At 51.9% G+C, this 16,918-nt stretch overlaps 1 protein-coding gene across 1 annotated transcript in view; it reads left to right on the top strand.

Annotated features, from left to right (window-relative positions):
• Obscn (obscurin, cytoskeletal calmodulin and titin-interacting RhoGEF) overlaps positions 1 to 16,918 on the top strand; it is a 149,322-nt gene that overhangs the window by 112,872 nt on the left and 19,532 nt on the right. The window contains 11 exon segments of the mRNA XM_029560576.1: positions 202 to 375; positions 1,211 to 1,367; positions 1,833 to 1,949; positions 2,050 to 2,214; positions 2,378 to 2,536; positions 2,740 to 2,917; positions 3,860 to 3,973; positions 8,221 to 8,388; positions 8,621 to 8,723; positions 9,034 to 9,163; positions 10,040 to 10,154. Coding sequence (XP_029416436.1) covers positions 202 to 375; positions 1,211 to 1,367; positions 1,833 to 1,949; positions 2,050 to 2,214; positions 2,378 to 2,536; positions 2,740 to 2,917; positions 3,860 to 3,973; positions 8,221 to 8,388; positions 8,621 to 8,723; positions 9,034 to 9,163; positions 10,040 to 10,154 — 1,580 coding nt within the window.

Raw genomic sequence — 16,918 nt, 5'->3', positions numbered from 1 at the left:
TCTCTGCCACCTCACCCCTTCTCTGAAAGTTGACAGCAGGCTGCAGATGGCATGAAATGTCCAGACTTAACATATGAGGGAACAGGGGTTGTGAGGGGTAAACTGCCCTGCAGCAATGCCATTTCCAGGGTCATGCAAAAGGCAGGAGCCTATGGCCCCTGGAGCCCCTGAGTATCCCCTCATGGCTGCCCCTCCCACCAGGTCTGTCATCCAGGAGCTGCTGAGCTCAGAACAGGCCTTTGTGGGTGAGCTGCAGTTCCTGGAGGACCACCACATACAGCACCTGGACCACTCTCCCCGTGTGCCCGCAGCTGTGGCCAGCCAGAAGACAGTCATCTTCCGTAACGTGCAGGACATCGGCCATTTCCACAGCAGGTGGGAGTAAGGGGCTGTGTGCATGCATGCATGCATGTGCATGAGCACACACCCCTGGTTACAGGTCAGATGTCGTGGAGGGTGGGCAGGAGCTGAGGAGGGAGAAAACCTATATTGACTTGATTTACCTGGTGGTGTGACCCAAGGCAGACCTCCCCTTGCTGGGAACACAGGGTTGTGCTTCTGGCTTATGCAGAATAAAGCCTGTAGTATGCTTACCTCTAACTAGTGTGTGCATAGCCCATATGCTTACACACCTCCACATGTATGAACATATGTGTATATGTGTTGCCGCCATACAATGTGCTTAACAGGTGTGTACATACTTGAACACATACATACTCATATTTTCACACATGCCTATGAATACACATAACATTTCACACCTTCTACCTGTTTGTACATGTATAACATACATGTTATGCATGTATACTGCCACACAAGGCACACAAAGACACATGAGCACACCCATGTACACACCTGTACCATAAATGCATGAAAATCATGCATGTATGTGCACAATGCATTGCACATATACATACAATGTCTGAACATGTGTTTATATCTGTGCATACTTACCTATAAATACATGCACATATAACAGACCTGCATATGTGCACCCATGCATGTATGTCCACGCACATGTATACACATAATACACACATGCCTGCACTCATGCATGGGCAAGTGGGCACACAGCCATGTTCTCGCATAAATGTCTGCACACATAGCTCAGCACACTCAATGTTTAGGCCCAGAGCAGGATCTGGCATCCTCCTGGAGGATAGGCTCTATTCTGTGGAGGGAGATCCTGATGTCATCTCCTCTGTGGCAGCTTCTTGCAGGAGCTGCAGTGCTGTGACACGGATGATGATGTAGCCATGTGCTTCATCAAGAACCAAGAGGCCTTTGAGAAGTACCTTGAGTTCCTGGTGGGCCGTGTGCAAGCTGAATCAGTGGTTGTCAGCACCCCAGTCCAGGAGTTCTACAAGGTGCCCCCTGCCTGGCATGGTGTTCATTGGTTATTGGTCCCACCCTGCCTGCTCCCAGGCCTTGGTTCCTGCCTAAATGCCCTCTGATGTGTAGCCCCACTGGCCTACACTGGCAGCCCAAGTTCATCTTCCCAGACCCATACCTCTGCTTGCCCACAGCCTACCCAGGCCCTGGATTAGTGGGAAATGTAAACCGAGCACCTACAGCTCTGCACTCCTCAATAACACTTAAACTGCCCAAGCCCTATGCCACCTGTGAGATAGTAACCCAGTCATCCCCAGGGTCCAGGGGTGTGTGTCAGCACCCTTGGTACCATACTCAGGATCTCAGGGGACATAGCCACACCCTGGTGGTGCAGGGTTGTGCACCTGACATTCTTGGAGTCTGGCCTCTGGCCCAAGGAAACTCAAGTCATGGAGGGACCATGCATTCCTTCATGAAGCCTATCTTTGTGATTCCTACAGAAATACACAGAGGAGACACTGTCAGCCAAGGACCCCTCACAGCCACCCCCACCTCCACTTCAACACTATCTGGAGCAGCCAGTGGAGCGGGTGCAGAAGTACCAGGCCCTGCTGAAGGTGGGCATGCCCAGTCTCATTGTTGCAGGCTGCACCTGTTGGAGGGAGGGTCTGTCTGGTCTTAGAGCAACAGAGACCTGATGCTCGACCCCCACCTCAGGAGCTGATCCGCAACAAGGCCCGCAACAGGCAGAACTGCGCACTGCTGGAGCAAGCCTATGCCGTGGTGTCTGCCCTGCCTCAGAGAGCTGAGAACAAGCTGCATGTGTCCCTTATGGAGAACTACCCAGGCACTCTGGAGGCCCTGGGAGAGCCCATCCGCCAGGTTGGAGCCCTGAAGCATCCACTGGAGCATCCCAGTGGAGCACTGAGGAACTGTCAGGCTGTTTAGGGTGGGGGCATGTGCTTTAGTGGGGTGTTGGATACATGACTGTAGGGGCTGTATCAGTGGGAGAGCTTGGCCAACCAGAGTCCACTCATACCTCCAGGGCCACTTCATTGTATGGGAAGGAGCACCAGGTGCCCGGATGCCCTGGAAGGGCCACAACCGCCATGTCTTCCTCTTCCGAAACCACTTGGTAATCTGCAAGCCCCGGAGAGACTCTCGCACTGACACCTTCAGCTACATGTTCCGGAACATGATGAAGGTCTGTAGATTAGAGGCCACCGGGGCTCTGTGGGGCAGGTGGGGGCTTAGATGGGTGGAAGCCTGTTTGTCAGGGTCTGGGGTGGATCTGGCAGTCAGTCCCTTGGCCATTGCTGGGGTGGCCTGAGCCCGGCCCTCCAGGGTCCCACATCTTCTGAGGGTGATTGGCCTTCATCCTCTCTACTGATACTCTTTCCCCCACAGCTGAGCAACATTGACCTGAATGACCAGGTAGAGGGGGATGACCGTGCCTTCGAGGTGTGGCACGAGCGAGAAGACTCTGTGCGCAAGTACCTGCTGCAGGCACGGACAGTCATCATCAAAAACTCATGGGTGAAGGAGATCTGTGGGATCCAGCAGCGCCTGGCCCTGCCTGTGTGGCGTGAGTGTTACCTCTGTGGGTCCTGTTAGCCGAGGCAGGCTGGAGACCTGACCCTTTCACCGTAATTGCGTGGCTGGGTGCACGGAGGCTGTTGGAACCCTGAGCTTCGGGTGCCTGGGTAGCATTGTCTTGGCCCCTGCCCACTAGGCGTGAAGGATTGAGCTGCTTTCTGGGGCAGAGGGGTCTACTCTCTCCTTCATCAGCTCTGGATAGGGTATGATAACTGCAACTTCATGGGAGATTCATGGAAGTGCTGTGTTGGTCCTGACATGAGAGGCAACACTTGGGGACCTGGTGGGAAGGCCCCAGAGAGTGAGATCCGTTCAGCTCCTGCTTGGTGCCGGGTATCTTGCACTCTAGGTCTGCATCCTTGGCCAGAATGGAATCATTTTTGCCATGTGTTTTTTAAAATTATTTTTGGTATGTGTGTGGCATATGCATGTGTGTACATGTATGTGCACACATGTGTGCAACTGTGTAGGCCTGTGTGCATGCACTGAAGCCAGAGGAAGGCACCAGGTCCTGTTCTGTCACTGCCTTCCTCCTGTGAGGTAGGGTCTCTCACTAACCCTGAAGCTCCCCTTTTTGTTGAGGCTGGCTGGCCAGTGATCTGCCTGTGTCCAATGCTGGAGTTCTAGGCATAAGAGACCATGCCAGGCTTTTTATGTGGGCAATGGGGCTTTAAAGTCAGGTCTTCGTGCTTGCATAGCAAGCACTTTTACCCACTGAACCATCCTCCCAGCCCTTCATTCACCCTGATCCCCACTGTGCATCTAGCTTGCCTCACTCACCTTTGAATCTAAGTTGGGGCCCCCAAATGGTAGCAGTTGCACCTCTGGACATGGGATAGTAGCATTGGCTGGGCTGACCTGCCAGGCAATTAACATTACAGGCCTGCCATGCTACCCTCACATCATTGGGACCCCCTCTGTGTATCCTTAGGTCCCCCTGATTTTGAAGAGGAACTAGCCGATTGCACAGCCGAGCTGGGTGAGACAGTCAAGTTGGCCTGCAAAGTGACTGGCACACCTAAGCCCATCATCAGCTGGTACAAAGGTACTCCTGGGGCAAGGGTTCCCAGCCTCACTTCGAGATGCTGGCCCATGACAGGGAAGATCCTCTGTGGAGTGTGTGATCTAGCCGGTGGGGCTTGAGGCCCGAGGGGCAGGAGGGAGGTAAGCTGATGATGTAGAGTAGGGGACAGGTGATGGGTAAATAAACCTATGATATAAATCCAGATAGTGGTGTGGCTACCCATGGGAGTAACAGTGGGCAGTGATGGAAGTCAGGGTAGGCCTCTGAGGTAACAGGTCTGAAGACTTCTACATGACTGAGGTGCAGCTCTGGTCTGTAGTCCACATGGCCACACGAGCAAGCTGAGCTTCAGGGGCAGAGGGAGTTTTAGACAGCGCTGGGATTAGGGTCATGGTGTGCATGGCCTACCCAGCTGTGGTGGTCAGAGTCTCCAGACCAATCTCACCTCTGACAACAGCTACAAGTTTGAGTTCCCTAGAACCTCATTCCTGAAACAACCGTGGGTTAAGTGATTCCCAAGAACATTTGCCTTTCTGATGCCAAGTTCAGGGTTCCCTAAGAGCACCCATATTTCTGATGTCAAGGTTGAAAATCCCTCAAAGCCCTCTCATTTCTGACATCAACTGCAGGTTTGGGGTTCCTCGAGAGCCTCGTTAGTTTCAATCATCCTGCTCCGTGGACCCACTGTATGCAGCAGAGCTGCTCTACCCAGGGCTGTGAGTCACTGCAGCAGCAGGGGCCAGACTGAGATCACCTAGGGAGAGAGGAGGCCCCCTGGGTATGATCACCACCTGTGGTCTTCCAGCTGTTCCTCCCAGTGGAGTCATGTGGCCAGCACTTTGTCTCTGGGCATCAGTATATGACAGAGGATTGCCAGCCAGGAAACTCACCTAAGTTCCAGTCCAGGGTTTCAGCTGGGGCTGGGTCATATGGCCATGGTTCACCCCTCATGTGACAACCTCAGTCTAAAGTCCAGTTGATACTGGTGGCAGAGTTGATGTGGTGGCACAGGGTGTCTACCACAGATAACATGAAGTGCCTGTGTGGCCTAGAGCCTGTGCCAAGAACTTGTTAGCATAGGCAATCTGATGAGGTCCAAGGCATTGTACTGGGGCTCAGCCAGGTGCTGATCACGACTGGACCATGGGACCCAGTTGCTGGCCGTGGCTGGTTGCTGGATATATATTCCATATAGAGTCCTGGTGGGCTGGATGGATTTGTGTGTGAAAGCTCAGATCCAGGCTTGTGAGGGTCCATTTATAGAGGTGGGGAAGTTCCAGGGAGAGGCAGGTTGGGGTGCAGGCATCAGGGAAGGGGAGGAGAGGGCATGTCAGCAACTTGTTCACATAAAGTCAAGAAACGAACCCTTTCCATTTAGTGAGTGAGGCCGACTGGGCCCTGGTCATAGTGTTTGTCATGGAGTTCAAACTGGTCCATCCCAGAGTGAATGCCTCACAGACTTGTGTGTCTGGTTACCAGAGCCCCATAGGATGTACCTAGTGGCTGTGTTGGAAAGAGGACAGCTTCAAATCCCAAGCCAAGCCTCCTACTGCCAGAGACTCCAGTTGGCAGAATGACAAGTGTCAGAGACTTGAACTCAGCCCAAGATTGTGCAAAAGCCTGCTAAAGTTAGAATTCCCATTTTCTGCTGCTCTAACAAAGTACCTGAGTCTGGGTTCTTCCTAAAGTAAAGGGATTTCTTTTGGCCTCGGGACTTGGAGGTTGAAAGTCTGAAAGGATGGTATCACCTGGTGTGGTTCCTGTTGGCTGGCTGTAATACATTGTGGTAGAGGGTGCCATGGTGGGAGTGTGTGCGAGAAGGAGGGATAATCATGGTGAGACAGGAAGCAAGAGGGATCTAGGCTAGGCTTGCTCTCAGTATAACTCCTATAAGAACTCACTCCTGGGAGCTGGAGACTTGGCTAAGAGCACTGGCTGCTCTTGCAGAGGACCTGGGTTCGGTTCCCAGTACCCACATGGTGGCTAACAACCATCCACAGCTTCAGTTCCACAGGCTCTGTCTCCATCTTCTGACATCTGTGGGCATTGCTTGACATGGGTGCAGTTGCATACATGCAGGCAATACGCTCATACACATAAAATAAAAATAATTTTAAAAATTAAAAAAAAAGAACTCACTCCTTTCCCAAGCAGTGTTCCCAGTGGCCCAATTCACTTCAGCTAGGATCCACCACATGAAAGTTTCCACCACTTCAAAATCAGCACTGGAAATAAGCTTCCAGCACAGGAGCTGTAGGGGATCCACAACAGTGCTCAAAGGTGTCCTCGCCGTGGAGGACACCAGAAGGTAGACTATGCGCTACAGCCTGCAGGGCAGCCCCCGGACCGACCCCAACCTGCCTGATGGCTGGGATCAAGTAGAAGACACAGGTGTCCCCAGTACCCAAGAGTCCTGTAAAGGGTTGGGCCTCCTGTGGAGGGCAGAAGACCCAGGAGATGAAGATTGGTTATTGTGACTACCCATGAAGTTGGAGGAGCTCAACATGGGGAGCAGGACCCCGAATCTTAGGTTTCTCAGCAACCCCTGCTGGTGGAGCACAACACTCCAGCCTGGGCATTTGAGACGGATGCTTCTGACTTGCCAACCAGTGCAATACTGATTCAACAGAAACCGAATGTCAGAGGATGTTGAAGGTCAGAGTGCTGGGCCCTGTCTTAGAGATGCCTCCGAGAGCACCATGGATGTATGTGAGAGACTCTGTCTTTGAATCCAAAGGGATTTTAGCCCCATAAGCCAAGAACAGGAGAGGGGGCTATATCTGGTGTTCCCAAGATGGCCCATCAGCAGCTTCAAGTCTTGCCCATGATGTCCACACCAGCTGGAGCCACACAGGCAGAAGCTGGACTGATTCAGCTAACCCACCTCCTGCACCCAGCTCCCTGTCACATACCAAGTATGTCTCCACCTCCACGAGGCCTTGGGACTCTTTCTCCCCCTGGGTTCTGTGCTGGTCTGTCAGCCAACCTAGGAAGGGAGGAGAGGGTGGGGCTGGGCAGCGGTCACTTCCTTTGCTGCTGCCTTTCTACATGGAGCCAGTCGCATCCGGAGACATCGGCTCCAGTCTGTCCATTTTGGAGAGCCACAAACACACTGAGCATCCAGACGTAGAAACCAAAGCTTTGGCATGCAAAGGGCCACGCCCAACCTCAGATTGGGCAGGGTGGAGATGTAGCATCTGTGCCTAGTAGAGCTGTGAAGGTGGCATTCTTCTTCAAGGTTCCCGCATGCTGGGTGTACAATGGGCCTCAGTCCCTTAGAGTCAAGGGAGACACAGAGCTCTCGGGATGTGTGAAACTATATCACTTTACAAGTTAATGAGTTCTCCATGATAAAGCGTCTGTTCCTCCCCACACCTCTCCCAGGAAAGAAGCAGATCATGGCCATGATGTTTGGGTGGGTGTTCATTGAGTGGGACTTAGTGTGAGATCTTTAGTCTTCAAGTCTTTTATCACCAGGTCATGCATTGCCTTCATTACGTTTCAGAATTTATTTTCCATCTTCAAATACGTTTTACAAAGGTGATTTACAAGATGGGTGCCTGGTGTGCTTGTACACTGCTGGAGAAATGGCTCAGGGGTGCTTGCCTTTAGGACAGGCTGTGGCAGCTCTGCCCAAGTACAGCTTTCATTGAGTGGGGAGGGGAGGCACTGGCCTCTCATGGCTGAGGAATCTGGGACTTCAGTTGAGAGAAAGCAGGTATGAGAGCGTGGCAGTGGGGGACCTCCAGGCAGGCCGGGCACTGGTTTCTGAGCTGCCTGTTGGGAATGGGCTCCACTTGCTAAAAGGAAATCCTGGGTGATTGTCCAACTGCAAGGGCTAGTTGACTGAAAGACAAGGTCAGATGTGGGAGGACGAGGGGAGGACTGTTAGGGAGTGTCTCATGCAGGCTCTGTGCTTGGTGGGGAGAGGACTGGGCCAGGGCGAGTCCACAGCCAGTGAGCTGGGGCATGGTGAGCACATGAGACCCCCAGAGAGTTGTAGAATCCCGTAGAATCCCGTAGAAGCTGACGGCGCTGATGGGATGCTTTGTATGGTTCAGGCCTCTCCACTAGCCCCTGCTTCTAGAATATCTAAGTTGAAGGGAGAAAGAGACATGAGATGATGTCTGAACCAGGACTTCATGAAGAGACACTGAGAAACAGAGAGGGAGAAGCAGATGTAGAGAGAGACAGGCCACACCCAGCCTCTTGTCCCCGGGGTGTCAGCCTTCGGGACCTTAGCCTGACAGCCTGTCTCTGTTTTCCAGATGGGAAACCAGTGGAAGTGGACCCACACCACATCCTCATTGAGGACCCCGATGGCTCCTGCACCCTCATCTTGGACAACCTGACTGGCGTGGACTCTGGCCAGTACATGTGCTTTGCAGCCAGTGCTGCTGGCAATGCCAGCACTTTGGGAAAGATTCTGGTGCAAGGTGAGCTCAGAGGGCTGCCTGGTGTGATGCCAGTCCACAGTCAATGGCGTGGACCCTGCCCAGAGGACAGACTGGTGGGGCAGGAGGTGTGGAGTGAGCCTGAGGGCAGAGCAGCATGGGGTTAATAGGAAAGGCACTGTTGGAAGTGAGGCCAAAGTGCCCACCCCAGCGCTCCCTCCGCTCCATCATGGGCAGATCTGTCTTTTCTGTCCCTGTCTGCCTCTGCCCACAGTGCCCCCAAGGTTTGTGAACAAGGTCCGGGCCACACCGTTTGTGGAAGGGGAGGATGCACAGATCACCTGCACCGTGGAAGGCTCCCCATACCCTCAGATCAGGTGGGGCCTGTGACTTGAGGATGGTGGGAGTGCTGGGCAGCATGATCCCTGATTGGAGGAAGCTGTACACAACCACTGATCATGGGAAAGTGGGGTTATGGCTCCTGTTGGACAGCATGCCGTCTGTGGCTGGGAGGAGATGGCTGGACTGTGGCTTCCAGGGGGCGGCATTTGCTAAGGGTACTTAATCTTGGTGGCGGTGCTTCTGAGCACAGGTGGCTCTGTCCAGTGGCACCCTGAGTACTCTAAGGGAGCCATGAAGATGGGCCCAGCAGGGCCCTGGCTCACAGACCTTCCTGGCTGGTTCCAGGTGGTACAAGGATGGTGCCCTGCTGACCCCTGGCAGCAAGTACCGGATGCTGAGTGAGCCCTGCAGCGGTGTGCTGGTGCTGGTGGTCCGGGCGGCCAGCAAGGAGGACCTGGGACACTATGAGTGTGAGGTGAGGCGTGCAGAGGACAGCCATCGGCCTTCCTCTGGGTGTGACCCACCCACTGACTGGACAGTGTGAGTGCTCTAAGCAGACCAGAGGCCACCCCATTGCTGTTACCCTCCATTCCCAGCCACCCACCCTCTGCCCTGTGGCCTTTCCTTCAACATCAGGCTGGACCCAGTTATCTGGTGCCCTTGCTGTTGATCCCACCATTTCAAGACAATGCTTGGTGTCTGCCTTTTGTGGGGGCCTGGTGCTGACCTCAGCTGCCATTTATGGATACAAAAGCATAGTGTTGCTTGTCCAATGAGCCTGGCGTTGCACAGAAGGAGACACAGGCTTACCTATGGAGCTGTCTTCCGTCCCTGTGTCCTGTGTCCTCAGGACCAGGGTGGGGGGGGCAGTCTGAGTCCTCTGGCCTATGTCTAGCTCTTCCTGGAATGCTTGTCGAGAGCACAGCCTCCTCTGTGCTGGCTTCAAGTGCAACACTGGGGCATCTGCCATAAAACTCATGTTAGCAAAGGGACTCACGTTAGCACTGGATGGTCTTGCTGGTATGGATCCCAGTGGCCATGGAGCAATGCTTTAAAGTTGAACTTAAACAAAGTTAACTCCAGTTTCAGATTCTTACTGCTCTCATTCAAGTGCTCACAGCCCTTCCCCCACCCTGCTTCAGCAGCTACATCCTGGCCATGGGAGGTAGAGAGCAATCCCCACATTACAGACCCCTGGGAAGCCCATGACTCGGCTGGGAGTCCTTCCCCAATGTAAGACATATCCAGGATAGTGACCCAAAGCTAGGCCATTAGGGTGGCCTCATCAAGAGGGCCCAGACCCCTTGAGGAGCCCTGAATTCTCAGTGGGTCTCTGCTGTCCTTTTGGCAGTTGGTGAACCGACTGGGCTCAACGCGTGCTGGTGGAGATCTGTACATGCAGAGCCCTGCACTGAGGGCCCGGGACCAGCAGCACAGGGAGCAGCAGCTTGTGGCTACCGTGGAAGGTAGATACCGTACCCATCTGAGCTACTTCAGTGGCTCCCAGGTCTCAGACCCCTGGCTGGAACCTCCACTAGCCTAGGCAGAGCCCTATGGAGTTGATACCATCATCTCTTCCAAACAAGAGGTGCTTCCTGGAGGAGGGGGCTGACTGACATCTCAGTGTCAGGAAGGCTCAAGGCTGGACAATGGGGAGGCTGTGGAGGAGGTCAGAGAAGGAAACTACAGGGTGGTCTCTGCACTTGTGAGGGCTGGAGTAGAGCTGGAAGCTGCCCAGGGTGGTGAGGATCCCTCCGTCCTTGTTTCTGCAGGAAGGTCATACCAGAGCCTGGTCACCCTGATTGGCAGTGGTCAGAGGGGCTCTGTGCAGGTGACAGCAGGATAGGTGAGGGACCCTCACTGAGTGTAGAGGGCACAGTTGCTTGGATCAAGGGCAAGTGTCAGAATGTCCCTGCCACAGGGAAGGATTGGCCAGAGAGAGACCACAACACTGTAGTTCAGTGTCCCTGGCTTGTCCCAGAGCCACTCCTGGGGTCTGGGAAAGAACCAGGTGATAAAATAAGCCTGATTAGGGACAAAAGTGTGAAGGTGACTGTGTTACTTCTCCTGGGGAGATGTGAACAACTGTGTATGCACTCCAGAAGGGGCATCAACAGCAGCGCAAAGAAATGATTCCATCCGACTAGCTTAGCGAACCAGTGGGTTTATTGGGGTCACTTAACCGTGAGCCGAGGGTGGCTGAACCACTGAAGTCTGCCCTCTAGTGGGTGGTAACTGGTGAGAACTGCCTCCCTGGAACTCCCTGCACATTGCAAGCAGCCCTGTAGGTTGCCCTGTAACTGTTACTGCTTATATAACTTTGCGGGGGTCTTATTTCCTAAGCTTCATAAATCGTGTTTATTTTCTGTGTATGAGCCTCACTCCAGGAAGGGATGCTTCACTTCAGAGGCAGTTGTGACACAGCCCCCACCCCCTCACTCTCATATTCTTTCTGCTTGTTTTTTCTGTGATGTTCTGAGTTGGAGGGGGTGATACAGATGTCTGGCCGTTTTCTTCCATCTATGACTGAGTGTCCGCTGAAACACTCAGTTTCAGTAGCTTGATGGATTTTGAGTCTCTGCAGCATACCTGTATCTCACTGGAAAAAAACCAAAAACCTTTTCTCTATGACTGACCAAATCTGAGCATCTATGAATTTAATACTAATGTTTTAGAAAACAAATTGGCAAGCACATCACATCCACTAAACAAAACAGTAGCAGTGCCTCCCACTGGGGTCTATAACCTCCCCCAGCCACAGACTTTTGCCCTTGCTTACAGTACCACATGTGAATACCCTTCTGTGAGTAGACTTTGAATCCATCAGGAAAGCAGTTGGTTGCTCCCATGACAGCCATGCCACCATTGCACCAGCAGGCATGTCTTGCCCAGCGTATTAATACTATAGCACATGGGCTCTACAGCTAAAGCACGTTGTTGGTGACATTTCTCCCCCAACAGCCCACGTGGTTCCTGGCACTGTGAAAGCTAACCAGCAGGGACGGAGCTTCAAGTTCAGTTCTGACCTGGTTTCTCCATGTCCTACAGCCAAAGTGTCCTACAGCTTTTGTGGTTTGTGGGGCCTCAGGGGCCTCCTGGCCAACAACTTATAGAGAGGTGGTCCACCCCGGCACTGGCATTTTTAGTCAACAACCTCGTGGCTTCTAGGAGTACCTTTTCCCACTCATGAAGTGCCTGTGTTTAAACTTCTTAACTGCTGTCTTTACTGTTCTTCCAGATACTTTTACAGATCTGTAAGACTCTCAAGAGTTAGCATTATATAAAGAAAGCTTTGTACAAAGGGTTGGCAGAATCTCTGGGGGCTCACTGCCATCCATTCCAAGTATGCACCAATTGGTCTTGAGTAGCTAAGGGGATGCTTGAAAAGAGAAACATTAGGAAGGTCCAATACAGTATGAGAAGATCTCGTCACTTATATTGATTGTTTCATCAAGAGGGCAATTTTGAGTACAACAGCCTGGATGGGAGGAGCTGCCTCACCTAGCTTTCTAACTCACAGACATTTTCCATTAGCCATCTGACCACCTTATCCTGGAGTGTTGCTGCTGCCGCAGGGCCCCTGTGCTTTGCCCCATCTCTGACAGTCCCAGCAGGGCTGGCTTGTGCTGCATGCCCTGGCTCAGGCCAAGGGCTACATTCTAGGCTTCCATGTCTGCCTCTGGAGCCATAGTCCCGGTTCTGACAGGCTCCGGAGCAGTGCTACTGTAGCCTTTACCTCTCCATCAACCACACCTAGCTGCTGGAAGAACCCTGGGCTGGGTAACAGTTTTTACCCCAGTATACCTTATACCACATATCACCCACCCCTGGGAAAGTCATATTCTTTTCTTCATGAAGCCCAGGCTTTAAAACCTTCCATAAACTCACTAGCACAGCATTTGGCTTTCTGTTAATTTTTCCCTAGGAACCCTTGCTTGACATAAATCTTGCTATATCTTCCCTCAAGCGACCAGGACAGACTCTTGTCTATTTTACCCTTTTCTTGTTTGTTTACACATTTACAAAGTCAATTTACATCTGGTCAAAGTCATTTAGATCTGCCAGAACTTCTCCTACTTAATAAAAAATCACATCCATTAAAGCCCCACACCAGTCCTGAGGTCCCTATAGGATCAAACTTTCTTAACTCTCCTGTGATTATCAGCCTTATCCAGCCCAGTGAACTAGGCATCAAATATTTTCTGTCTCATGCCCAGTTCCCTCAGTAATGCCAGTTCTTTCTGTGTGGGGACCTCACCTGGCAAAAACCAAGTGTCCCTAATAGCTCAGATGAGCTAGGCCATCGGGAATTGATTTTTTCCTCATTGAGATGGTGCCAAGCCACATTATGGTAGTATCTGAACTAAGACAGCCTGATGCTTTGCATCCACTAGAAAACCAAGAGTGAGGCCTGATCCATTCTGAGAATTTGTTCCTTCAGATTTTCCCTCGGAACTTCCCTCTCCTCCCAAGGCCTTGCTCTCCATCTGTTGAAACAGTATGTCTAGCATGAAATGGGTAAGAAGGTGTGGAGCCTTGTCTTATCAGAGAAGGATTTTTTTCCTTTCTGACCCAGAACAGCACGCAGGACCACAAACAGATGTTGTAAAACTAACCAGTTTTTTACAATATAAATGAAATAACCTGTTGCTTCCAATGCTTGATATTTTCACAACATGCATACGCAAGTATCATTCTGGGTCAGGGGCAAGGAAGGGTCATGAGGGATTAAAGCTATATGTTTAAGCTACAAGAGGAGCCCGAAGCCTAGTAAAATGGTTTACATTATAAACAAATTACGATGGTGTTAAAGGATCTCAAAACATAAAATTAACTTCAGTTACAAGGTTAGGTAAAAGTCACTCTCGAAGTTCCCCCCTGGGTGTTTTATAAAGAAGCATTCCCACACCTGCATTGCCTCAGGTTAAGCAGCCTCTGTCTCAAGGAGGGGTGAGTAGTCGTAATAGCCTGTTTCATAGCACCCAGACTGATTCTGTTGGTCACCATATCCTACAGCCTCACAAGTCAGGGGACAAGGCTAATTTGTTGCTTGTTTAAAAGTCTTCCCCAATGTGAGTGGTTCAGATGTGGACTGGTCCCTGATTATCATAGTGTCCTGTGACAGGCTATTGTTAGAGCCCCATCTACATGCAAGTCGTGGATTTATTTTTCCCCTTCCTCTGTATTTAAAGACTAGATCTCAGGAGTCTTCTGTCTCTCTGCCATCTCTTCCTCCTCATGGGTTCCAAGTTTTTGGATCCCAGGAAGGACTTTTTAGCAGAGATCTAATGAGTACTCTTCCCCTCGTACCCCTTCAGCTGTAAGGAACAGCCCGAACCTCCATCTCATCCTTCCCACATTTCCTTCCAAACCAGAAACTAACAGTGATAGCGTTCGCGGTTTTTCTTCACTGTAATCCTTCCTTTCTGTGACACGTTCCTTCTGAGCAGACAGCCGAGCCTCAGTGTATCTGTAGCAAAGACCATGAAACAACCAGCACAGCCGTGGTTCCAGCACATTCTCGCTCCTTTCAGGGTTTATAATATATTCTCTAGCGTAAATGTCCAACCTTGTGACATCACAATACAACATCATCATATAAAAAGCTCACACTTGAGAGCACTGCAACCCCACCCCAAGCCCCCCAAACCTCATAATGTTTAAGTAAGTTTATGGTCTTGCACCAGGTCCCAGTTATGGCTGTCCTTGGCTGCATGCTGTCTCGGTCCATGAGTGGTTTGGACGTATTCCCGTAGTATCGTGATGGGCCTCATTTATCAAGGAGGCATGCCACTTGCCAGTTAGAGGAAGACAGCCACCCCGGGACACCCCCTCCGAGGACACGCCACGTTCAGATGGTCTGGCCTTGGCTTCTGCCTCCTATCACAGACAGCATGCAGCCAAGTCTACCACGAGAAGGCACACAGCTCCACACCATGTGGGGAAAGGTAGCCATGTGGGGATTGCCCCCTGCTCCACCCTCACAGGGCGCGGTCTCCGCTGCACAGCTCAGCACCCATCGTAGGAGCTCTGCAACCACTCCTCCACAAGTATCTTTGGTTCTATCAGTCTCTGTGCAGATACCATTTGTATTGTGTGATTTTTTCCTGGGAAGATGTGAGCAAGCGTCTATTCACTCCAGACAGGAAACCAACGAGAGACTCTAAACAGTTCTCTAACAGTGAACCAGTGAGATTATTGGAGTTACTTCCAGGGACACGGATGATGCAAAGGCAGCAGCATCACTAAAAAGCCTGCCCTAGCCTGGGTGATAACTCAGAAAAGCCATGTCCTTGAAGTTTCCTACAACTCACAGGCAGCTCAGCTGGTCAGACAGTCTTCTCCCCAGCAACTGTTACTGCTTATATAACTTGAGGGGGTATTTAAATTTGTAAGAAAGAGATACTTAACAGGGGTTCTGACAGTCATTTGCACAGGCAGCCAGGATAGGGTGGGACGCCATCTGGAAGGGGGCTTTCAAACTGGTGGAGAGGCTCCCATCCCTGGGGGCATGAAAACAGACTGGACCAACACCAAGTGAGTCTCCGATTTCACCGTACGAAGGGGTGGAATGTGCATCCTAGTACCAAAAGCTGGTTCATGTGAGCCCTTGCCTAATGGAAGTAGTCCCCCATATGTGCGGGTCCACATCTATGTGGACTCTCCCAGAATTGAGCTTCCCAGAGACCTCATAGCTCAGCCTTGGAACCTCTGATGCTGTCCACACAGACTCCTTCCTCGATGGGCAGAGGTCTCTGCTTCTTGTCCTTCACAGCGCCACAGACCCTGGTCAAACCCTTTTCTTCTGTGATGCCCTCTGCTTGACCAAAATGTGACCACAGTACCATGTTTATTGCGTCTGCCGCCACCAGCACATCCAATTCCCTGCCTCCTGTCTCCTGTGCACCTCTCCTCGCTGTGCACAAGGGCATCCTATACAGTCATTTGCTTGGTTGTCATGATGAATCTCTTTCTGGGACAGAGGAAGGGTGGTGGCATGGAAGAGCAGGCCTTCGGGGCCCACCCGCTAGCCTGGATGTACATCAATGCCTTGGTGAGGCAAGAAGGGTGGTCCTGGAAATCCCTGAAGCCAGAGCCCCGCCACCTGCTTCCTAACTCCCCCCCCCCCCGCGCGCTTTCTGTTAACCCTGACTCTGCAGCGGGTGTGGCCTGGCAGGTCTCTGATGCTGCTGCCTTCTCGCTTTGTCCTGCATCAGGCTGGGAGCCCTGCTTTGCACAGTTGCAGCTTGCCTGTAGCTGCCAGGGACACCAGGCCCAATGCTAGTCATGTGGCAGCTGACGACTAGTAGCAGCCCAGAGGTGTGCTCACTGCTGTATAGATCAGCAAGGTGAGATCCACCTGTGAGAGGAAAAGAAAAAGCCTGGGCCTTCCCATCAGCCTGCTAGAGCAGGCAGGGAGCATGTTGGCCATCTTACGCCAAGTTCTGTGGCTGGATACCAGGCTCTTGTACCATAGGCTCTCGTCCCTGTAGGAACAGCCTGCCCGCATGTACACGCACACACACCACGCACACACACACACACACACGCACACTTACACATACATGCCTACACACATGCACGTGTGACGATGTGTGTGTCCATGCACACAATACACACACATTCTTATGTACACGTGTGTATGTGTGTGCAAGCACATGTGTATATATATATATAAGCACATATGTGCCTGTGAGCAAGATACATGCAAGTTTGTGTGTATGCACAAGCACACAATAAATGCATCCTCTGTGCACACACACAGTATTTCAATTCCTGTGCACCTCAGTTTCCCCAGGAGAAGCCTTTCTCTGTATAGCAAACCAGGAGCTATGAGAGTGTGTTCCAGGCCATGCCCCTGGAGCGTTTTCCCCACAAGGTTGGTGAGAGGACTACTGAGGTGTGAGGTAATGTCAGCCCAGCAGCCGAGCCTTTGAGGGGCATCTAAGAGCTGAGCCCAACACGAGGGAGCTTTAGGGAAAGAGACGGACATGTCCGTCTGTAGGCCTCCCAACCGACAAGGGCAGAGACAGCCTGGTTCAGGCAAATCCAAGCCTGTCTCTGCAACCTAGAGCCCCCTATGCGAGGTGGGAGCTGCAGGCCCCTCCTTCTGCCTGTGCTTGAGGTACCTCTCAGGGGGGACATAGGCTCCTTTCCCTGCAGGGCACTGTCTAGAGCTGTTCTCTCTTTTTTGAGACAGGCTTTCACCATTCAGTCCTGTCTGGCCTGG

This window comes from Nannospalax galili, unplaced genomic scaffold, assembly GCF_000622305.1.
Source record: "Nannospalax galili isolate Female #2095 unplaced genomic scaffold, S.galili_v1.0 scaffold1812, whole genome shotgun sequence".
Lineage (NCBI taxonomy): Eukaryota > Metazoa > Chordata > Mammalia > Rodentia > Spalacidae > Nannospalax > Nannospalax galili.
Note: the sequence above shows the minus strand (reverse complement) of the source record. Positions and strands in the feature narration are given on the sequence as shown.